The following is a 16,973-nucleotide window of genomic DNA, read 5'->3' as shown; positions in this document are numbered from 1 at the left end:
CTCTCTAACAATCACTGATGTTGAAGTTACCTGAATGGTGCTGATGTTTACACATCACTGATGATTGACATCACTATCATAATAAATCTGTTTAATATGCCATGCATTTTTGTTGCAATGCAAAACAACCCATCACTGGATTTGTATTGGGATATTATTAAATTGTGATAATACAGTGCTCCAAATTAGGTCAAAATCTAAATCTACTCATGTCGTATTTCAGAATGGGTTTAGGTTGTTTGGTCGCAATGAGCAGTTTGCCCTTGTTATAAATTACACTAGTTTTTACCAAATGCAGCTGGGAATATGGCTACATGTAGCGCAGCACGAGTGAAATCTAGACCGAAAAATTAAAACTTCGAGCAACGAACATACTGGATGCTAAACATTTTGTCTGAATTCACGTGAGTAAGCAGTCTCAATTTTGTGTTCATATCCACGGGGGTGATAAAACAGTCATTCAGTAACTTGGAGGCTCCAATAGCGAGCATAATGATTCTTGAGCGATTTACAGGAGAAATTCTTATAGGCTACAAGCGAGCTGAAGTAGACAGCTCTTAGGCGCTGTCCACGTAAACGGTGCTGAAATATCAGCAAAATCAGTAGGACATAGGAGACGTCAGAGTGACCGCATAGATAGTGACTGATTGATGTGTTGACAAACAAAGTTTTATATTACTTGGTTTTGTTCACTTTTGATACATTAACGTGTTGCTGAAGATGTTCATGTCAACTCAGCTTCAGGAAGTAAAAGATCGATGCCTAAACCAGATTGTCCTAATTAAAACAACTCTTCAGTCATTTAGATAAGATATTGTCAACGGTGATACAGGCATACATGACAGGTTCCTTCCTGAAACCCACGCCTGGAGTGGTGAGAGAGGTGTGAGGTGTGTGAGAGCTATGACTACAATGCTGCACACATTGCAGTGCGTGCCAGTACATGCTTAGAAGTTCTTACACAGGACATGGTGGTGAAGTTTAACGAGCATGTGGAGAGAAGACAGGCCACTAAGGACTGACCAAGACAATATGATGCACGATAGCAGCACATGGCTGTTGATGTTAAACGTGCCTATAGGGCGACTATGTGGCACTAACTTATCAAATATGCTTTTGAGAAAAGTATTATATTATAGTATATACTATGTGACACTATCTTATCAAATATGCTTTTGAGGAAAGTATTATAGCTAGGCTACACTCAAACTACTGTGTGATCGCACGTCAACATCAACCAACCTAGATTGTGACTGGTCGTTGACATTTTGAAAGAATAAAAACGATGGTAGTTGCGAACATCGAACGTTTTCACATTTTCAATGCGAATAAGCGATCATGTCTGAGATGACAGGCATGTGACACTGATTTCAGTATAACATGATTAAAGTTGACGGAAACCATTTATTTGCAGTTGCTGCATTTTTACCCGCGTTCTTGTAAACGTAACCCGGAAGGCCTTTTATTTTGATACTACTGATCACAACTCTTTTCTAATTTAAGAAAACGTCAAAGATCCTGAATGATCTTTGAAAACGTGGGTTATCTTTTTAACTCGCAGCGGATGGGAATGCACGCAGATGCACGTATTCTTGAGCCACATTTTCATGAACGGGCATAGAATAGCCGAATGAGCTGAATGTCCAGCTCTATTTATAGTTCCAACTGGTAGGCCAACAGACCGCTGCCTGACATCCACGATCCACAATCACCCAACTTCCCATTAGCCTACACATTAAACGCCCCCTAAAATGTTTTTTGTTTGTTTGGTTTTTTTTACAAATAGGCCTACATAATAGACTGGTCAGTCGGTTGGGATGCACCATGTCGTTCCGCATGTCATCCCAAACTAGATACCGTCGTCTAATTAAATATCAAATAGCCTACGTTTAGTGTTGGGATTCATTGTCCAAACTATGCCTGCTATAATCTTTCACTAGCCTACAACGTGACTTTACACCCCCATTAATTGTCCTCATTAGCCGACTGTGGCCTACAGAAGCCTGCAAGCCTAAAATGTTGAACAATGTCAAAGTTAAGGAAACGAAAATAAATATATATCCTAATATGTCATTAACACATCGACTGCCACCAGTAAGCCTAGCGTAATGTAGGCCTACGTTTTTTCGAAATACACAAATTGCCATGGTTGCGAATATGCTTTTGTACTTCGCAAACCTAGGAGAGAAACATACAGGAGTTCTTGAGGTGTATTTCTGCATGTAGACATGCATAATCTCCAATTAAATTCTGTTAGTAGCCCATGGGTAAGCGAAGGATAAGCACGAGAAGTAGACCAGGAAATGGTTTAATGGTCAGGGCCCGACGCTACAAAACTCTCACAACGCAGCTCCGTTGGGCTACTAACACAATTGGAGATTATGTATGTCTACTATGCCAGTGTTATTAGTTAACTATTGCAACCCTGTATCGTGGTGATAGACTAATTGATCATTTAAGTTAACCCAACTACCTTATTATTATCCCCCCCCCTACATGATATGCAACGACAAGGGTTAATTTAGCTACTCTAGTCAAGGCCTAATGAATAATTTGGGATTCAACAGGTTGGCGCCATGAATGAATGCATTAACTCACTCAGTCTTCTGGTTCCTTCTATAGATCTTCGGGAAGACGACTTGCCTGGTCTTTCATATGTTTATTTCAGCATTCCCGGGGTCTTCTTCTTCTTCTTCTGTGAAGTTTATTGGCAGTTTACAAACTAGTGTATATTCCCGGGGTCATAGCAATTGTTTGACAGTCTTTCTCACTAATTAGGCTAGTTGTTATCACACCTGATGCGTTTTCTCGTCAATATGGCTGGGATTTGTATACGGCGCCTCGAAAGGGTCAATTGGGTTGCTATTTTTGCTTAACATTTCCCACAAAAGCTTTTCATTTTCAATTCCAAGGAAACGCCAAACACATTACGACTACGTTTTGCTAGGATAAATGAAATCAGAAAAAAGTTGATCCTTCGAAGTTCACCAGTTCACTACATTTGTAGCTAAACCATTTGGCCTGTCCTGTCCTAACCTAGCCTAGCCTAGCCTACACAGCCAGTTGAGCTGTCCTTGGTGCTGAAATACTTCCCCGAACGGTCAGATAGATAGGCTACATCAGAAATCTGTGCCTTGACAGTTGCCACTTCTCTCGGCTAACATAATCTTTGTCGGTGTTGTTGATACTTTATCATGGATAAAATAGGCCTATGGAACAACTTCAACTGACCTATCCAATCCAGTAAGGCTAACGTTAGCTATCATTTTGTGAAAGACTCACTGCAACAGCTGATTATGAATGTTTATTTTCTTCTATGTTGAGTAGGCCTTCTTGATGGTAAAGCAACTGGTTTCCCTACCGTTCTCTATCTGGCTATCGTTTTAATATGTCATCGGTGTTAGTGTGTTTGAGGCTGCAGGGGGTACTCACATTTAGAGAATGTCATTCAAAACCGAATGGTTTTGGAAAGAGCAAAAGTAGCTAAAGTGGTAGCTAGGCTAGGCTACCTCTGTCTGTCAGTTTGCTGAAGACCACACAGACCAATCCTAAGAGTCAAAGCGAAAAAATGTCGGTTGTTTCCCATCATGTCGAATTAACAAAGTAAATAGCCCAAGGCCAACTTCTTCTTCTGTGAATTTTATTGACAGCTGGCAAGCCCTAGGCCAACATTTTAGACTTGTTTAGATAGGCCTTCTCCCGCCATTAATTCAAGGGAATGCCTTTGTCACATGACGAAGCTGAGTTGGGAAGGAAGGGGTGACGTCACTTTGAAAGTTTTCATAGCTGGCTAATCTCACACTGTTAGGCAACAGTTGTATGCTGGTAAGGTAAGCGCTGGGTATTGATTGACGAATATGGACTGATTTTGATAAGGATTTATATGTGTTTTGGCGGGTTGTTACACATGGGATTCGCGAGTAAAGCGATTTTGTAGCCTGCAGCCAGTGTACCGTTAGCTTTAGCTCGCCAGTTTGCAGCAAGTAGGAAGGGCTTGGATGTAGCGTTCGGTTGCAAGTTGTGTTGTTGTCAGTATAGCTAGTAACCTTTCAATTATGCACCCAACTTAAATGTAACACTAGTGAACTGGACTTATTCAAAACCTAAGCTGCATCTAGGTTGTTTGATGGCCAATTAATCACTGACGGTGAGCTTTTCCAGTAGGTCAGCAGTGCCCTTTGCTAACACGTCAGCTAGCGAAGCCATCTACAGCAATAACGTTAGAAGACGGAGGCGAGTTGTGGGAAAATGTACTGTTTATTGCACCGAAGTGAGTAATCATTCTTATTTACAGATCTTACGGCATCGTGTCCAGTTTTATTTATTGCACTTTTTAATACAATTGACATCGTGATCCTGTGATGCAAGCTTGATTGTTGCATTTAACAGCAAAGCAAGTTGTGAGTAATGTTTGATAGAAGACTAGGCTACCTTACGTGTTTATAAAATGTCGCTAGGTTGTACTGGTCGAGATGCGTTTAAATGGCGTTGCTGTTTGTGTATGAGGGACACTGTAAGCTTTTTACGTGTAGATAACCGAGATCCACAAGATGAGTGGTGTTTGGAGGCTATACGTATAACCTATAGCTGTGAGACGGTGGATGTGATGCTAATCGAGGCTTAGTCCAAAATAGCCCCGTGTAATGTTACTACGCCTCTCTGAAGTGGGTTATGATGCCATGAGTCTTAGTTGGCATTATCAAGCTCTCTTGTTCTGGTCTTAATGTTCTGGGAATGAGATACAGACAAGGTTCAGCTGTCTACAACTTACAACTTGCAACGTGCAATTATTAATCATTGACCACAAGACATGTCTCATGTGAGATTAGTTCACGTCCAATCTTGGTTATTTGTCCACGTTTCATATGTGATTGTATTACAGTACTCTTTTGGGCCTTAGTTAAGTTTGTTTTCAACAGGTGTAGAGACTTTCCATTCTGGGACTGCTGAGGCTCAAAGGAGGGTCTGACTGCACTGGGTCTGAGAGGAGATGGGAGCTATAGTATCCCGGTGGAGGGTATGTTTGGAATCTCTGACCAGTGGACTTTACTGCAGTAGCCTATTGCGAAACATTTGCCTGACATTCCTTGCCACATCTCACTAGATAACGTTTTTGCCATGTCTCATATGTTTGCATTGTGACCACAGTTTTCTGTAAGGTATGCAAAACTTTGTTTGCTGAACATGTGCCTATCTCGTGGAAAAATGAAATGGGTTTACTGTACATATCACATGTCTGACAGATTAGGTATTCCCATGTTTGAAGTGATATATTGTCTCGGTGTCCCATGATTTGTTTAATTTGCCTTTCATTTCCATCCAAACATTGCAGTGCCTTTTTAATATTGAAGGAATCATTTTGTGATAAATAAATGTATTCTTTAACAGGCTAAGCCCACCACTGTTGAAGTGTTAGAAGGCATTGATAAGGTAAGACACTGCCTTCTCCCACCTGTTAGTGTTAGCTGTACTGTTAGGTGATTAGTCTTCACTCACATAGAATCTGTCCTTCTTATGACTGGCTTATATAATAGTGAGTCTCAAGCAATTTACCCCAAGAAAGGTCAAGATCGTGTAAATCAAGGAGGTATTTTTGGATGGACCAGCCTCTGCACATAGCCACCCACTTACTTAGGCTAGTTGCAGACAGTCTGAGAGCAATCTATCCCAAGAGTTATCTTAGAGTGACAGTCACATATGGTTACCATGTCATGCCAGCTCAGCAGTGTTTTACAGTGGCTCAGATACATATTAATAAGTATGGGGTTGGTAGTGTTGGAGATTGACTCAGCTAAGACCATCTGGGTGTGTGTCTGCTAAACCCGAGTGTTTTTGAATGAATAGAACTTCTGTTGAAGTCATATGACACCCCTAATGACATTTAACCTGGTGACTGCAGCGAGCGCCCTGGAGTAGAAATAGGTTTGGTCTGTGCAGAAGTCATGCCTCAGTATATTTAAACTAGGAGGCCGATGCTTCTTTGTGAATAGTCTCAATGGACTGTATGAATATGATATTGATGTTTCATGAATTTCTCTTTGGGGAGCCACCTAATTATCATGACTGCCTTTCTTGTTTCGGTCTGATTTGAAGAATGATTAGACCAAACCATAATGCAGTTCAGTTTAGTCCACTAGGTCTGTCTATGGATGTTTAGTTGCCATGTTTTCTTCTTCATGTGTGTTTTACGGTCAATGCTACCTCTTCATTCCAGGACATACAGGCCTATGAAGAATACAGTGAAAAGAATCAGAGACAGTTGAAGATATGGGTGACAAGGCTCCTCTTCTACTCAGTCCTCCTCTACCTCATCAGCTGTGTTGTTGTTTATGTGTGGTACCTCCCAGAGCAGATGATTGGAAGGCTCATCCTGGCACTGCCATTTCTAGTGTTTCCAATATTGTGAGTGTTTAGCTTTTATTTACTATTCATTTCATTTATGGATCCCTCATCCCGCATTTATGTTTTAATCTCTTGAGTCATTGAATTATTCTGTCCATAGAATATGGCTCCTGAGGAAACTCATGATCGCTTTGTTTTCTAAAAGATCAGAACGAAATAGTAAGGCATTTTCTTTCATATTAAGAATTTTAAACCACCTGCCTAATAATCTTGATTGACCACAACTGATTTTTCTATTAACAGTAGCATTCAAATCATTACATGTTCTTGCAATCCCCTTTTTCTCTCCAAGATGAGAAATTAGAAGACCTTAAATCACAAAAAAGAAAAATTGTAAGTATAGTGTTCCTTCTCAATGCACTTTTAGTTTTGCGAACGTGATTATGACTGTGTGTGTTTGTCTCCTATATTGTTGGCTTCCACATCTCACAGCATTAGAGGCAGGCATCATGATGTGTCAGACCGGTCAAAGAAAAGTGCTAGCGTCTGCAGTATGAGATGTGCTTCTGCTCATCATTTGTGTTTCTTAACCTTGACTTCGCTCTGGTTCACACTGGTTCTGTTTACCCTTGTAGAGCTCCACTCCTCACTTAGCTGTAGAATGTGGGACAGTTACAAGACGGCTGCTGGCTGCCGAGTTTCCACACACACACACACACACACACACACACACACACAGTTGCTATTGAGCCTCCACCTTGCACCACATTGCAGAGAGATAATTTCTGCTCCTAATAAATAATCTAAAATCAATGCAGACAGCGGTTAATTGGCACGGAGACTTTGCTTTGCAGACTGCTCGACTAATGTCTGTCTTTGAATTAATAGCATTTAGCGGTAGCAGGAAATAAATCTGAGAAATTGCTTGTCATGTACTGTCATGTCTAATAACTTTCAATAATTATAGCTGATGGATTTTCACACTTTTCATTATCGGAGTAGTGCATGTAATTATTCTTTTCATTATGTGCAAACAATTAGCCGTATTTGGTCCTTCCCTTAGTTGGCAAGCAAAAGGAGAACCAAATGTGATCTGTGAATCTTACTATTTGGATTTGATTGTTTGTTTTAGTGTTTGTTTATTTGAATGGTAGGTCTGTGAACCGACTGTGTTATTCCGCACGTTATTGTTACAGTTCTGGACATGATGCAATATTTGTGACATATCTTATGTAGATCTTCCTGATTGTTATTTGGTGTTCCTTTGCCAGACTGTTTCATGTTTATGCTGAGCTCATGTATAACACTAGGCATGTGTAATGCATTGTTTGTTTTTGTATTTATGTTTGCATATAGAAACCGTGTCTTCTATACATAGTTTTGCATACTCTCAAATCCTCACTCTGTTCTTCAGCTTGAACAGGTGATGGAAACAGAAACCTACAAAAATGCTAAACTCATTCTGGAAAGGTTCGATCCGGACTCAAAGAAAAAGCATGTAAGTGTTGCCCTCCTTGCGTGATTCAGATTGGGACCTGCTGAACCTGCCAGAGCATGTCTAATGTCTCTCATTGATGATGCAGGAGATGGAATCTACGCCGCATGGGCCACCTATGACCCCTCGACCAGGCCAAGGTAGGACAAGTGTCCAGCAGCCGCATGAGTTCTCTTGTTTGATCGTTTGTATCTGGGCTATTAGACCCTGTGCAGTAACGTCCTGCTCAGGACGAGTTCTTTGAACTTAGAGTAACAGAGATCTTGTGCATTCTTATTCTAGAGCTCCGCCAGAGAATTGTCACTCCACGTCCAATGCCTATGGTGGCCCCCAGTCCTGGCCCCGCACGCCTTCCCCCCATTGTACCAGCCACTAAATCCTCCAGCACACCCCACCACACGGCTCCTGGCGGCCCCCCAGAGAGGACCCTGGCTGCTGCGGCCGCCCAGCAGACCTTCATCAGAAGACCCATGACCCCTGGAACTCCAGTGCCTGGCATGGGTGAGTCTTTGGAACACGCAGAGAGAGCGCCCTGACTGATGTTATTGAAGAGCAATGCATTGCATGACTATGAAGAATACAGCTTGAGCTTGGAGCTGAGCATTCAACCATTTGACCTGTCAGTTTAGAAGGATTATTTGGATTTTGGAGTGTGTCATTTTAAGTGTTGAAATATTACACGTGGATAGACAGGAGCAGCTAGAGAAATATGTTGCTTAGTTGTTAGTCTCTTACTCTGTAGTGTGTGTTTTGCCAAGTAAAAATACTCCGATTACCCAAAATAACCTAGGTCCTTATAAGGAATAGGCTTTGATAAAACATAGGTTTTAGAAGGGGGAAACATGTTGTTGGAACAGCCTGTAAAGTTCCCTTGTAGATCTTTCAACAGTACAGTATCGCTCTGCACAGCCATAGAGAGTTGAAATGGAGAGACATACCCCTTAAATAAGTCACATGTTTTTCTGTAGGGATATTCTGTTGCCAGCTGTGAAGTAGTACTTTCCCTAATATGTGCCCATTGAGAGACAAACTATTACATAGCTTTGAATAATATTTTCTTTGTGCTGTTTTTGAGACTGTGAACGGTCACATTTCCTGGAATTGGGAACTCCATTTTCTCCCCCGTTTTTTGCTGAAAATTGAATGTGAAAAGCAATTTGATGCACAGAGTCACCACAGAGTTTCCATATGCTGGTAAATTAATAAGCAGCGGGGAGCCGGGGACTTTGCCAAGTCTCGCAGAAATGACCAGTCATCTTCCTATGATTCACTCTTGATGTTAAATTATATTAATTACCACTCAGCGGCCCAGCAGGAGCTCCCTGACACAAGACTCTGAAGGGAGGTCCATTTCCAAGTAATTATTAAAATGTGTCCCTTTCAACCAATTTATCACTGGCTCCTGTTGGTAACACTGAGACCTGAGGCTTGGCACCTATTTGTTCACGTATGTGTCTGTGTGTGTGTCTGTGTCTGTGTATGTGTGTGTGTGTGTGTGTGTGTGTGTGTGTGTGTGTGTGAGCACGCTGATGTGTTATATTTTAACCTTGGGGCTATGGTGTACTGATGGCTTGTGTTTACAGTAGCGGTGGTGGGGCACACTAGTCATTGTGTTGGGTCTGCATTGTGTTCCAGGCATGCACCCCCCTGGTCCACCCCTTGCCAGACCTGTTCTCCCCCGAGAGAGGGGTGCCATGGACAGGGTCATTGAGTACTTTGTTGGGGATGGTCCACAGAACAGGTAATGCCACCCAAAGATTCTTACTCCGCAGTTGCTAATTACTTTTTAATGAATTAGTTACATTTAAGCAGTTTTGTTAAATTGATTGTTTTACAAGTGCTTTTTATGGTGTTGACAGAGAGCTCTTATACGCGGTTGGGAATGACTTGCTGTGATTGCCTGCTGTCAGTTATGTTGTGTGTGTGAGTATCCTCAAAGCCAATGTTGTTCTCTCCTCCCCCTCTTTTCTCTCTCTCTCTCTCTCTCCTTTCTCCCTCTCTCCTAGATATGCCCTTATATGCCAGCAGTGCCTTTCGCATAACGGCATGGCATTAAAAGAGGAATTTGAATACATCGGTAAGATTTAGAGAAACACAAGCACTCCTGTCAGTCTCCATCAAGCACGGCACCTTCATTTGCCCTCTAACATTTGGCAGGCCAGTATATCATAAGGCTTTTAAAAGCCGTTGCTCCCCCTGGCCTTTGGAAGTGAAGGGGAGGGGAAAAAACAAGAGGCCGTCTCTAGATTGAATATGCAAACAAGTGCAGCCCCTCCATCGCCTGCGTTTATGTGTCTATTGTTTTTTTTGCCTTAAGAGTATCATCAGTTTCATTTTCATATATATTAACCTAAGCGTCTATAAAAAGGACCTTTGACAGCTGAGAAGATGTGCACTTTGAGTGCTGCTTTATTTAAGAAGTCTTTGTTTATTTATTTATTTATTTATTTATTTATGTTCTTCCCTCTTCCCTTCTGCCCTCCCCTGCTGGCGTGGCGTTCTAAAGCGTTCCGTTGTGCCTACTGCTATTTCTTGAACCCGGCGAGGAAGACGCGTCCTCAGGCCCCACGCCTGCTCGAGCCCAGCGCTGAGAGGAGGATGATCGCTGACCCCGCCGCCAACGCACCTGCAGCCCCCGCCGCCGAACCTGACCCCACCCCCGCCACCACAGGTACAGCGCCCAGCGCCGAGGAGGAGGTGGGGCGGGAGATCCCACAGACGTGATTTATGATGGAGTTGAGCTGAGGAGGGGTGCTTGTTTAGTCGTTTGATAGTTTTGTCAGGGACTGTGATGGGTTGTGCTAGATCGGCAGAGGGGAATATTGGGGTGGAGGCGTGGAGCGCTAGTCCTGCACAGGCAGTCCTAGTGTAGCCACTGCTGTCAAAGCATCATCTGTGACTTCTCTGTGAGGATGCCCTCATCTCTGAGCCCTCTGTTGGAAATGAACGGCTCTTGAATGACTAGATGTGCCTCTTTGTTTTTCTTGTTCTACGTCGGCACATATGATGCAAGCCTATATTTGTTCCTCTATTGTTTTTAGTTTTTTTATTGTGTTTTTTTTTTTTTTTTTTTTTTTAACCTAGTGGTGAACTGGCATCAGTCTTTCTTCATTCGGTATCACTGTTGCATCATGTCTCTGCTTAAATCCACCCAGCCCCTCAGCTTTAATGGGGACATTTGCTTGATCTCATTTTGGATCTGAAGACAGATTCGCTGAGGGATTAGAGGCTTTGGCTGCTTTCATCTCTGTGTCTGGCCCTGCCTGGATACAAAGCCTTGGCTTCCCAAAGCCTTCCTTCGTCATTCGCCAAAAGCCCTCCTAGCTGAAACTGTGGCTCGTGCCAGTGCACTGTCTTCATTATGCTCATCATGTTGTTGCTAATTCATCTGTGGTCTGTCTTTGGGACACTGTTTGCGTGTTCCGGTTAAATGGTTAGATAAACAGTGTTGTTGTGTTGCAGAGGAGAGCGAGACTGCCGCAGCCGAGTGTGAGGTCCCGGAGTCGGAGAAGCAGGAGTCCGCTCCCGAGGAGACCGTCACTGAGGAGTCCGCTCCCAAGGAGTCGGCCACGGAGGAGCCCGCCACAGACACTCCCCAAAGCCCAGAGCCAAAAGATCCCCAGTCAGACAAGTCAGATGAGGAGCATGATGTGTCTGCCATGGAGGTGGAGTGAAGAGGACGTCTACGAGCCGGATGAATTTCACGTTGTGTTTGCGTATGAGGAATGCCCAGTCCCAAGCATTTTGCCCGCTCCCTATTTTGGTGTAGTTGAGTTTTGTTTAATTCATTTCTCTTTTTGTTATTTTCTCTTTTACGCTCTTAATAATGGATCATCAATGCTGTATGTGATGCAGAAAGCGGTCACAAATTCTGGAAATGCCAACGGAAGAATGAAAAAAGGGATTGTATGTAAATATTCAGAAATATTAGAGATGGTGTTCATGAGAATAAAGTCTGTATGAATTAGTTCAAGTAGCCAAGCCCTCAGCTTCTATACTGTTATACACCTCTTCTGTTTTCACTGGAGTAGAATTAACTAACCCTGGCAAGGACTGGCCTAAGTTTGTTCACATTCAGTAGGAATAAGCACAGTTTTAGCAATGAGTGAGTTTTTTTTTCCTGTTGTCTGAAAGAGAAAAACACTGTTGTGTTTCATGTTTGAATGTATTTTCTGTGTGCTAGTTTTCATACAATAATGAAATATACAATTTCTGATGTACTGATGAATATTTATAATATTTATACAAAATATTTAGGTCTCTGGTACAGTGCCTTTCATGGAAAGTATTGAGTTGGTCTTTGATAGTCACCAACCACATGTTTACAGATCTGGTACACTCATAGGAATGTTAAGGGGTTATTTATTTCATCCAAGGAAGCTGTCCACAAAATAGTAAACCTTAGTGCCTTTATACTTTGCATTTGTCGAGATAAAGAAATATATGCGAAGTGTGTTATTTTTTTCAAACTGTAGCCAATACACTCATGAAGAGATAAATGCCATGGATTGTCAATAAAGTATTTTTAAAGAGCTCTTGTGTTGTTTTGGAGTCTTCATGTAGATCAACAATAGATATGCGATAGGTCTCTGAAAAGCAAGATGAAAATGATCACTTTATGCAAATAAAAGTAAAAGGATTTTAAAATGTACATAGCTAGTTTTTTGCAACAGGGTATGTGTGGACTATATAACCCAGGCCAAGGGTCATGCGTCAGCACGCAAACACACAAGTTAACTGACCTTTTCACTCCTCACAGGGAAAAGCGTGCATGCCCCCGTTTTTAAGCTGAAATTGGGTATTAGGGGTGTTAGTGGTCCAGTTTATTGCCCAGCCGCCACCCTGCACCCATTCTATCGGCCCTGTCACCGGGGATGTCGAAAAGAACGCGTTAAAACACCGTCCGTTTTCATTAGCCAGCCTATTTTAGCTTGTGATCATTTTATTTTAGCTCATTGATCATTTCAGACAGTGTTAGATAATGGCACTGACACGCCAGCCCAGCCAATCTTGATTGCTTGACCCTCTTCATTTGCAACAAGAGAGCCATCTCTGCTTGGATTGCCCTCTGCCTCCCCAGGTCCCCTCCGCCTCCACACACACTGTGGACTGGCAGCAGGGTCACCATCACACATTTGTCTTTGGGTTTTGATAATATATGTTTACAGAGACGTGACCCTTTGTGCTTAGCAATGCATCAATGTCAAACGGACAGTAACACCTGATTTCACACACACGCCGTGTGAGTTTGACCTCTGGCAATTGCAGAGCACGGGGAGAAAAATGCCGTCAATAGGACATTTGAACCTTATTGCAGCAAATATGATGTAGATCAAGTGTTTGTGAACCACCCGTTTGGTCCCCACTCTGAGGTGCATGTTAGACATCCTGACTTGTTCATGAGACATGTCTGTGTACTGAGCATTCCATCTTTATACCAGAGTCACACATCTTGCTGTCTGCATTATATCATTTTCAGAAATGACATTTATTTTATTTGACACCATAGAGTGCACTGTCAGTAAAAATCATTTTGTGGGTTTTGAATTCCCATCAATTTGGAAGCCATGCAATCTTCTCCCTCAAAGATAGGTTTTCTTCTTCACAATGCAAAAAGCTGCTGTATGGAAGATTTCACTCAGAGAACAGATGGAGAGATTAGACACAAATACTAGACCATGCATCTTCCACTTCTTGTAGGTAACCGATACAACCAAATCCATCTGTCTCTTTTTTTTAGATTGCCTTTGTGCTTTTAAGATGGTTGTTCACTTAAGAGTAATATACCTTACAAACGGTCATATGGAATATATATCAAACTAAAAAGGGAAAAAAAACAAAATGATTTCTCCTCTGACAGATGCTGCCTCAGTGGTGACGTTAACCTCAAGTGATTGTTATGTTGTATCAAAACACTGTCTCAAACTCAAACGTGTGTTTTAGCGCAGCCTCTGAGCAGTAATTAATCAGTGTGCTTTAATAGCAGGGCTCTCGTCAGAAGGGTCTGATATCAAGGGATAGGTCTGTGTCTCAGAGTTCCACAACTGGGGTTGTAAACGCCGTTGGAAACACCCCCCAAAAGATGTGAAATGTATTAGACAATGAGAGGAAAAATGGGCAGATCTTTTTTTCCAGACAGCATGGAGCTATTTGTCCATACAGCAGAGATTACGTGAGCTTTGTGTTATCTGAGGGCCACTAATTGATTTCCAAGGATGACAAATGACAGAGACCTCTGTGCAGAAGTAATTCTGAATCCAGAATCTGAGAGTACAGTCGGGCCGTCCCAAGGTCCATAGCTCTTTCCACTCTCATCTTTCACACACACATTCCGTTTCGCTTGACTCAAATTTATACTGATCTTTTATTTATACCCCCCAAAAATGGCAGATAAGAAACATAAGTGTTCTTGATATTGTGTTTTGTCATATCTCACAGACAAAGATTGAAATCCTGGGAAACAATTTTCTGTCGAAATGGAAGAGCATGGCCTCCTGAACCCTGGAGGAAAATAACCCGGCTATATGAGCCCGAATATGAAACAGAGGCCCAGAATAAGTAAAATAGACAAGTGCACCCGCCCTGTCACTTTTCCATTTGCTGCCTTTTGGGGGTGAGCACTTCAAGATTCTCCTCATCTGTAAAACAAGGGAAAAAAGAGGTAGAAAAAAGACTGTTATCGTTATCTCTATATCTGTGTACTGAATACCAAAAAATAGTCTGCCTCTACAGAGCAAAAACAAAAACAAAACAAAGGAAAACGAGACTTTGCCTAACAGAACACACAATACAGGACGAAAGTGCTACACGTCAGTCTACAAATGGATCGTTTTAACATTCTAATTTGGCAATGAGCTAGCAATTTCATCCAAGAGGATGTGTGAAATAATAGGAAAAAAATAATGAGACAAGTGTCACAAAAGCAATTAACATGCTCAGACTATTAAAGTTCACCATGGGATGTTGACATCAGCATCATTATCCAAGTCATCATAGCGTAATACTTGCCCTATCTTCTTCAGAGGGCCATTAAAATCGAATTAAAGAATTATACAGGAGTTTGCATTGATGGTTTAAATGAGGAAATTGTTCTGTACACTTGATTTCTAGCCATTAGCATCTGGCTGCTTTGACTCTAAATGTCACAAGATAAAAAGTTGAGTGGCATATATTCATTTCATAAAAGGTCATAAGGTGCCAGAATTGTGTTGATTTGTACTAAATTACCATTTGAAACTAGAAAGCTCATGGAGGGAGGAGGACTTCCATCAGAGCAGTTTCTCGACTAGTGGTGACATTGGTTCATCAAGAACCATGACAGGTGCGGAGAACAACACAGTAGTGAGCAGACCATCCGAATGGATCAACAATATTCACAGCATTTAGTTGATTGGATGAGATGTACAAAACATGTCAGGGAGCATCATCTAACTGAAAGCACACGCCACACCTGATATTGGGAAACTACTGTTTGTTTGAGGATTTTCCGATGAAGAGCTGCCTGCCCCATGTCAGAAAACGTGATCGTGTGTAGGTCTTAAACCTGGACAGGCCTGACGTCCACAGCTCTCCAGGCCAGTATAACCTAGTGGTGCTCAGTGGTGGTGCCACTACAGGCTTCACCATCAGAGTAACGACCTGATTTGTCACTTTTAAGAGGATGCACTTGAATATTAAGCAAATTACATTTTAGCAGCACAGGCTGCAGATTTTGGCTAGCCAGTAACATCACTGTTTATCATACCATCTGGCTAATGGCAAAAACACAGATGATTTTGACATTATTCTTAGTGTTAATCATAGTGTGCTCGATTTTGTCCTTACAGGCACTGTTGTAGTTAACTTGCTAAATGCCCAGAAATGATATTTTAATGCATTTGTTGTTCAAAATGTCAGACTTGTGAATCTCACACCAATCAGCAGCAAGTCACTGTTAACACCTTCACTTTGATAGCCATCTGTTAGTCTATGAAGGGCCTCTATAGCCATATTTTACCAGTTTAGCATGGATGACATTGAATGCACCTCATTAGAAAGGGGTGGCTGTTGCTCCTCTCACGGACAAGATTTTATTAACATCTGACCTTTTTAAAATGGTTTAGCAGTTTATTGTATATCCATATTGTGATCCTCAACACATCGATGGAGTTGAGAATGATGTCTAAAAATACTATATTAGAAATCAATGGGACACCAAAATGATTTACGAAACTCAGCCATTCCTACAAGTGCTCGATAATTATGATAATTACTTTGCGCTGACATCACACAGTTCAGCAGCCATCAATGCCATCTGGGCTGAGGAGGAGATTGCTTCCCTTAGCGACCCTTCAGCAGAACATAAACATCATACATGGACACTCAAAGCCGGCATCATCGCTGTGCTGGCCCGACATGGTGAAGGTTGGCCTGGACTTACAGCCGCCCCTGGCACTACCTCATGTAGAAATCATACAACGCATCCTGCTGGCAGCAGGTTCACTTTATGGCTTCATCTATTACCACACTGTCATTGTTAATTGTCTTCTTTTTACCTCTGCAGGATTCTCCAAATTGGCCCTATCGAATGTGACAGGAGGAAGAGCATTAAGCATCTGACAAGATGATATCTAAGTTCAATTTCCTCCTCCTCACCTGATTTATACCTGCAGCACATCATTTTCCTTTCTGTCATAAAGACCTCTATAAATCAGTGGTGCTTATGGAGGCAGTGCCGAAGCAGGGCCCGTGGATTTGTATCCCCTGTGTCTGCTATTAGGAAGTCATTACTGGCACATTTTCCTCCTTCAAACAAAAATGATCAAATCTAATACCGGCGAGATTAGGGGGATTAAGAGAAAAAAGTGCTAGCAGGGCTCTTGGACATGAGCCTCTATCTAAACAATCTGCGGTAAACCCAATAAAAACATGGCTTCTTTCCCGTTGACACCATTATCCATCTGTTTGGACGAAATTGCTGTATCATGGTATAAATCTGTGATACAAGTGACATATCCTCTAAAATAAAAGGGAACATTAACTGCTCTATCTTCTAGAGGCCCTGGGACTGCCTGGCTATAAGCTCACTCAAGTGTGATGGCAGTTATACTGTGTTTTACTAGGCTGCAGACAATTATCCTTTGCTCCTCTCCCCTCA

At 42.0% G+C, this 16,973-nt stretch overlaps 1 protein-coding gene across 3 annotated transcripts; it reads left to right on the top strand.

Annotated features, from left to right (window-relative positions):
- Positions 1-3,720: 3,720 nt before the first annotated feature.
- lnpa (limb and neural patterns a) lies at positions 3,721-12,370 on the top strand. Of its 3 annotated transcripts, none has more exons than XM_062533848.1 (13): positions 3,721-3,830; positions 4,920-5,017; positions 5,389-5,430; positions 6,215-6,402; positions 6,503-6,561; positions 6,695-6,735; positions 7,757-7,840; positions 7,926-7,977; positions 8,120-8,338; positions 9,473-9,578; positions 9,844-9,914; positions 10,344-10,508; positions 11,300-12,370. In XM_062533848.1, exons 2-13 carry the CDS (start codon positions 4,991-4,993, stop codon positions 11,509-11,511), a joined length of 1,266 nt encoding a protein of 421 aa, XP_062389832.1. In that variant the 5' UTR covers positions 3,721-3,830; positions 4,920-4,990; the 3' UTR covers positions 11,512-12,370. The 3 variants fall into 3 exon arrangements, with proteins under 3 accessions (XP_062389832.1, XP_062389834.1, XP_062389833.1); XM_062533850.1 differs by having other exon boundaries at positions 3,807-3,825; XM_062533849.1 differs by lacking the exon at positions 3,721-3,830 and adding an exon at positions 3,945-4,270.
- Positions 12,371-16,973: the final 4,603 nt, after the last annotated feature.

Source organism: Sardina pilchardus, chromosome 4 (assembly GCF_963854185.1).
Source record: "Sardina pilchardus chromosome 4, fSarPil1.1, whole genome shotgun sequence".
Taxonomy (NCBI): domain Eukaryota; kingdom Metazoa; phylum Chordata; class Actinopteri; order Clupeiformes; family Clupeidae; genus Sardina; species Sardina pilchardus.
Note: the sequence above shows the minus strand (reverse complement) of the source record. Positions and strands in the feature narration are given on the sequence as shown.

What these genes read in the sequence shown, in the direction of transcription:
- lnpa (XM_062533848.1), top strand. Translation starts at nt 4,991, where the DNA reads ATGGGAGCTATAGTATCCCGGTGGAGG. An exon ending in TGTTAGAAGGCATTGATAAG is followed by an intron (nt 5,431 to 6,214) that starts GTAAGACACTGC and finishes TCTTCATTCCAG; the next exon opens with GACATACAGGCCTATGAAGA. An exon ending in CCCCACCCCCGCCACCACAG is followed by an intron (nt 10,509 to 11,299) that starts GTACAGCGCCCA and finishes GTTGTGTTGCAG; the next exon opens with AGGAGAGCGAGACTGCCGCA.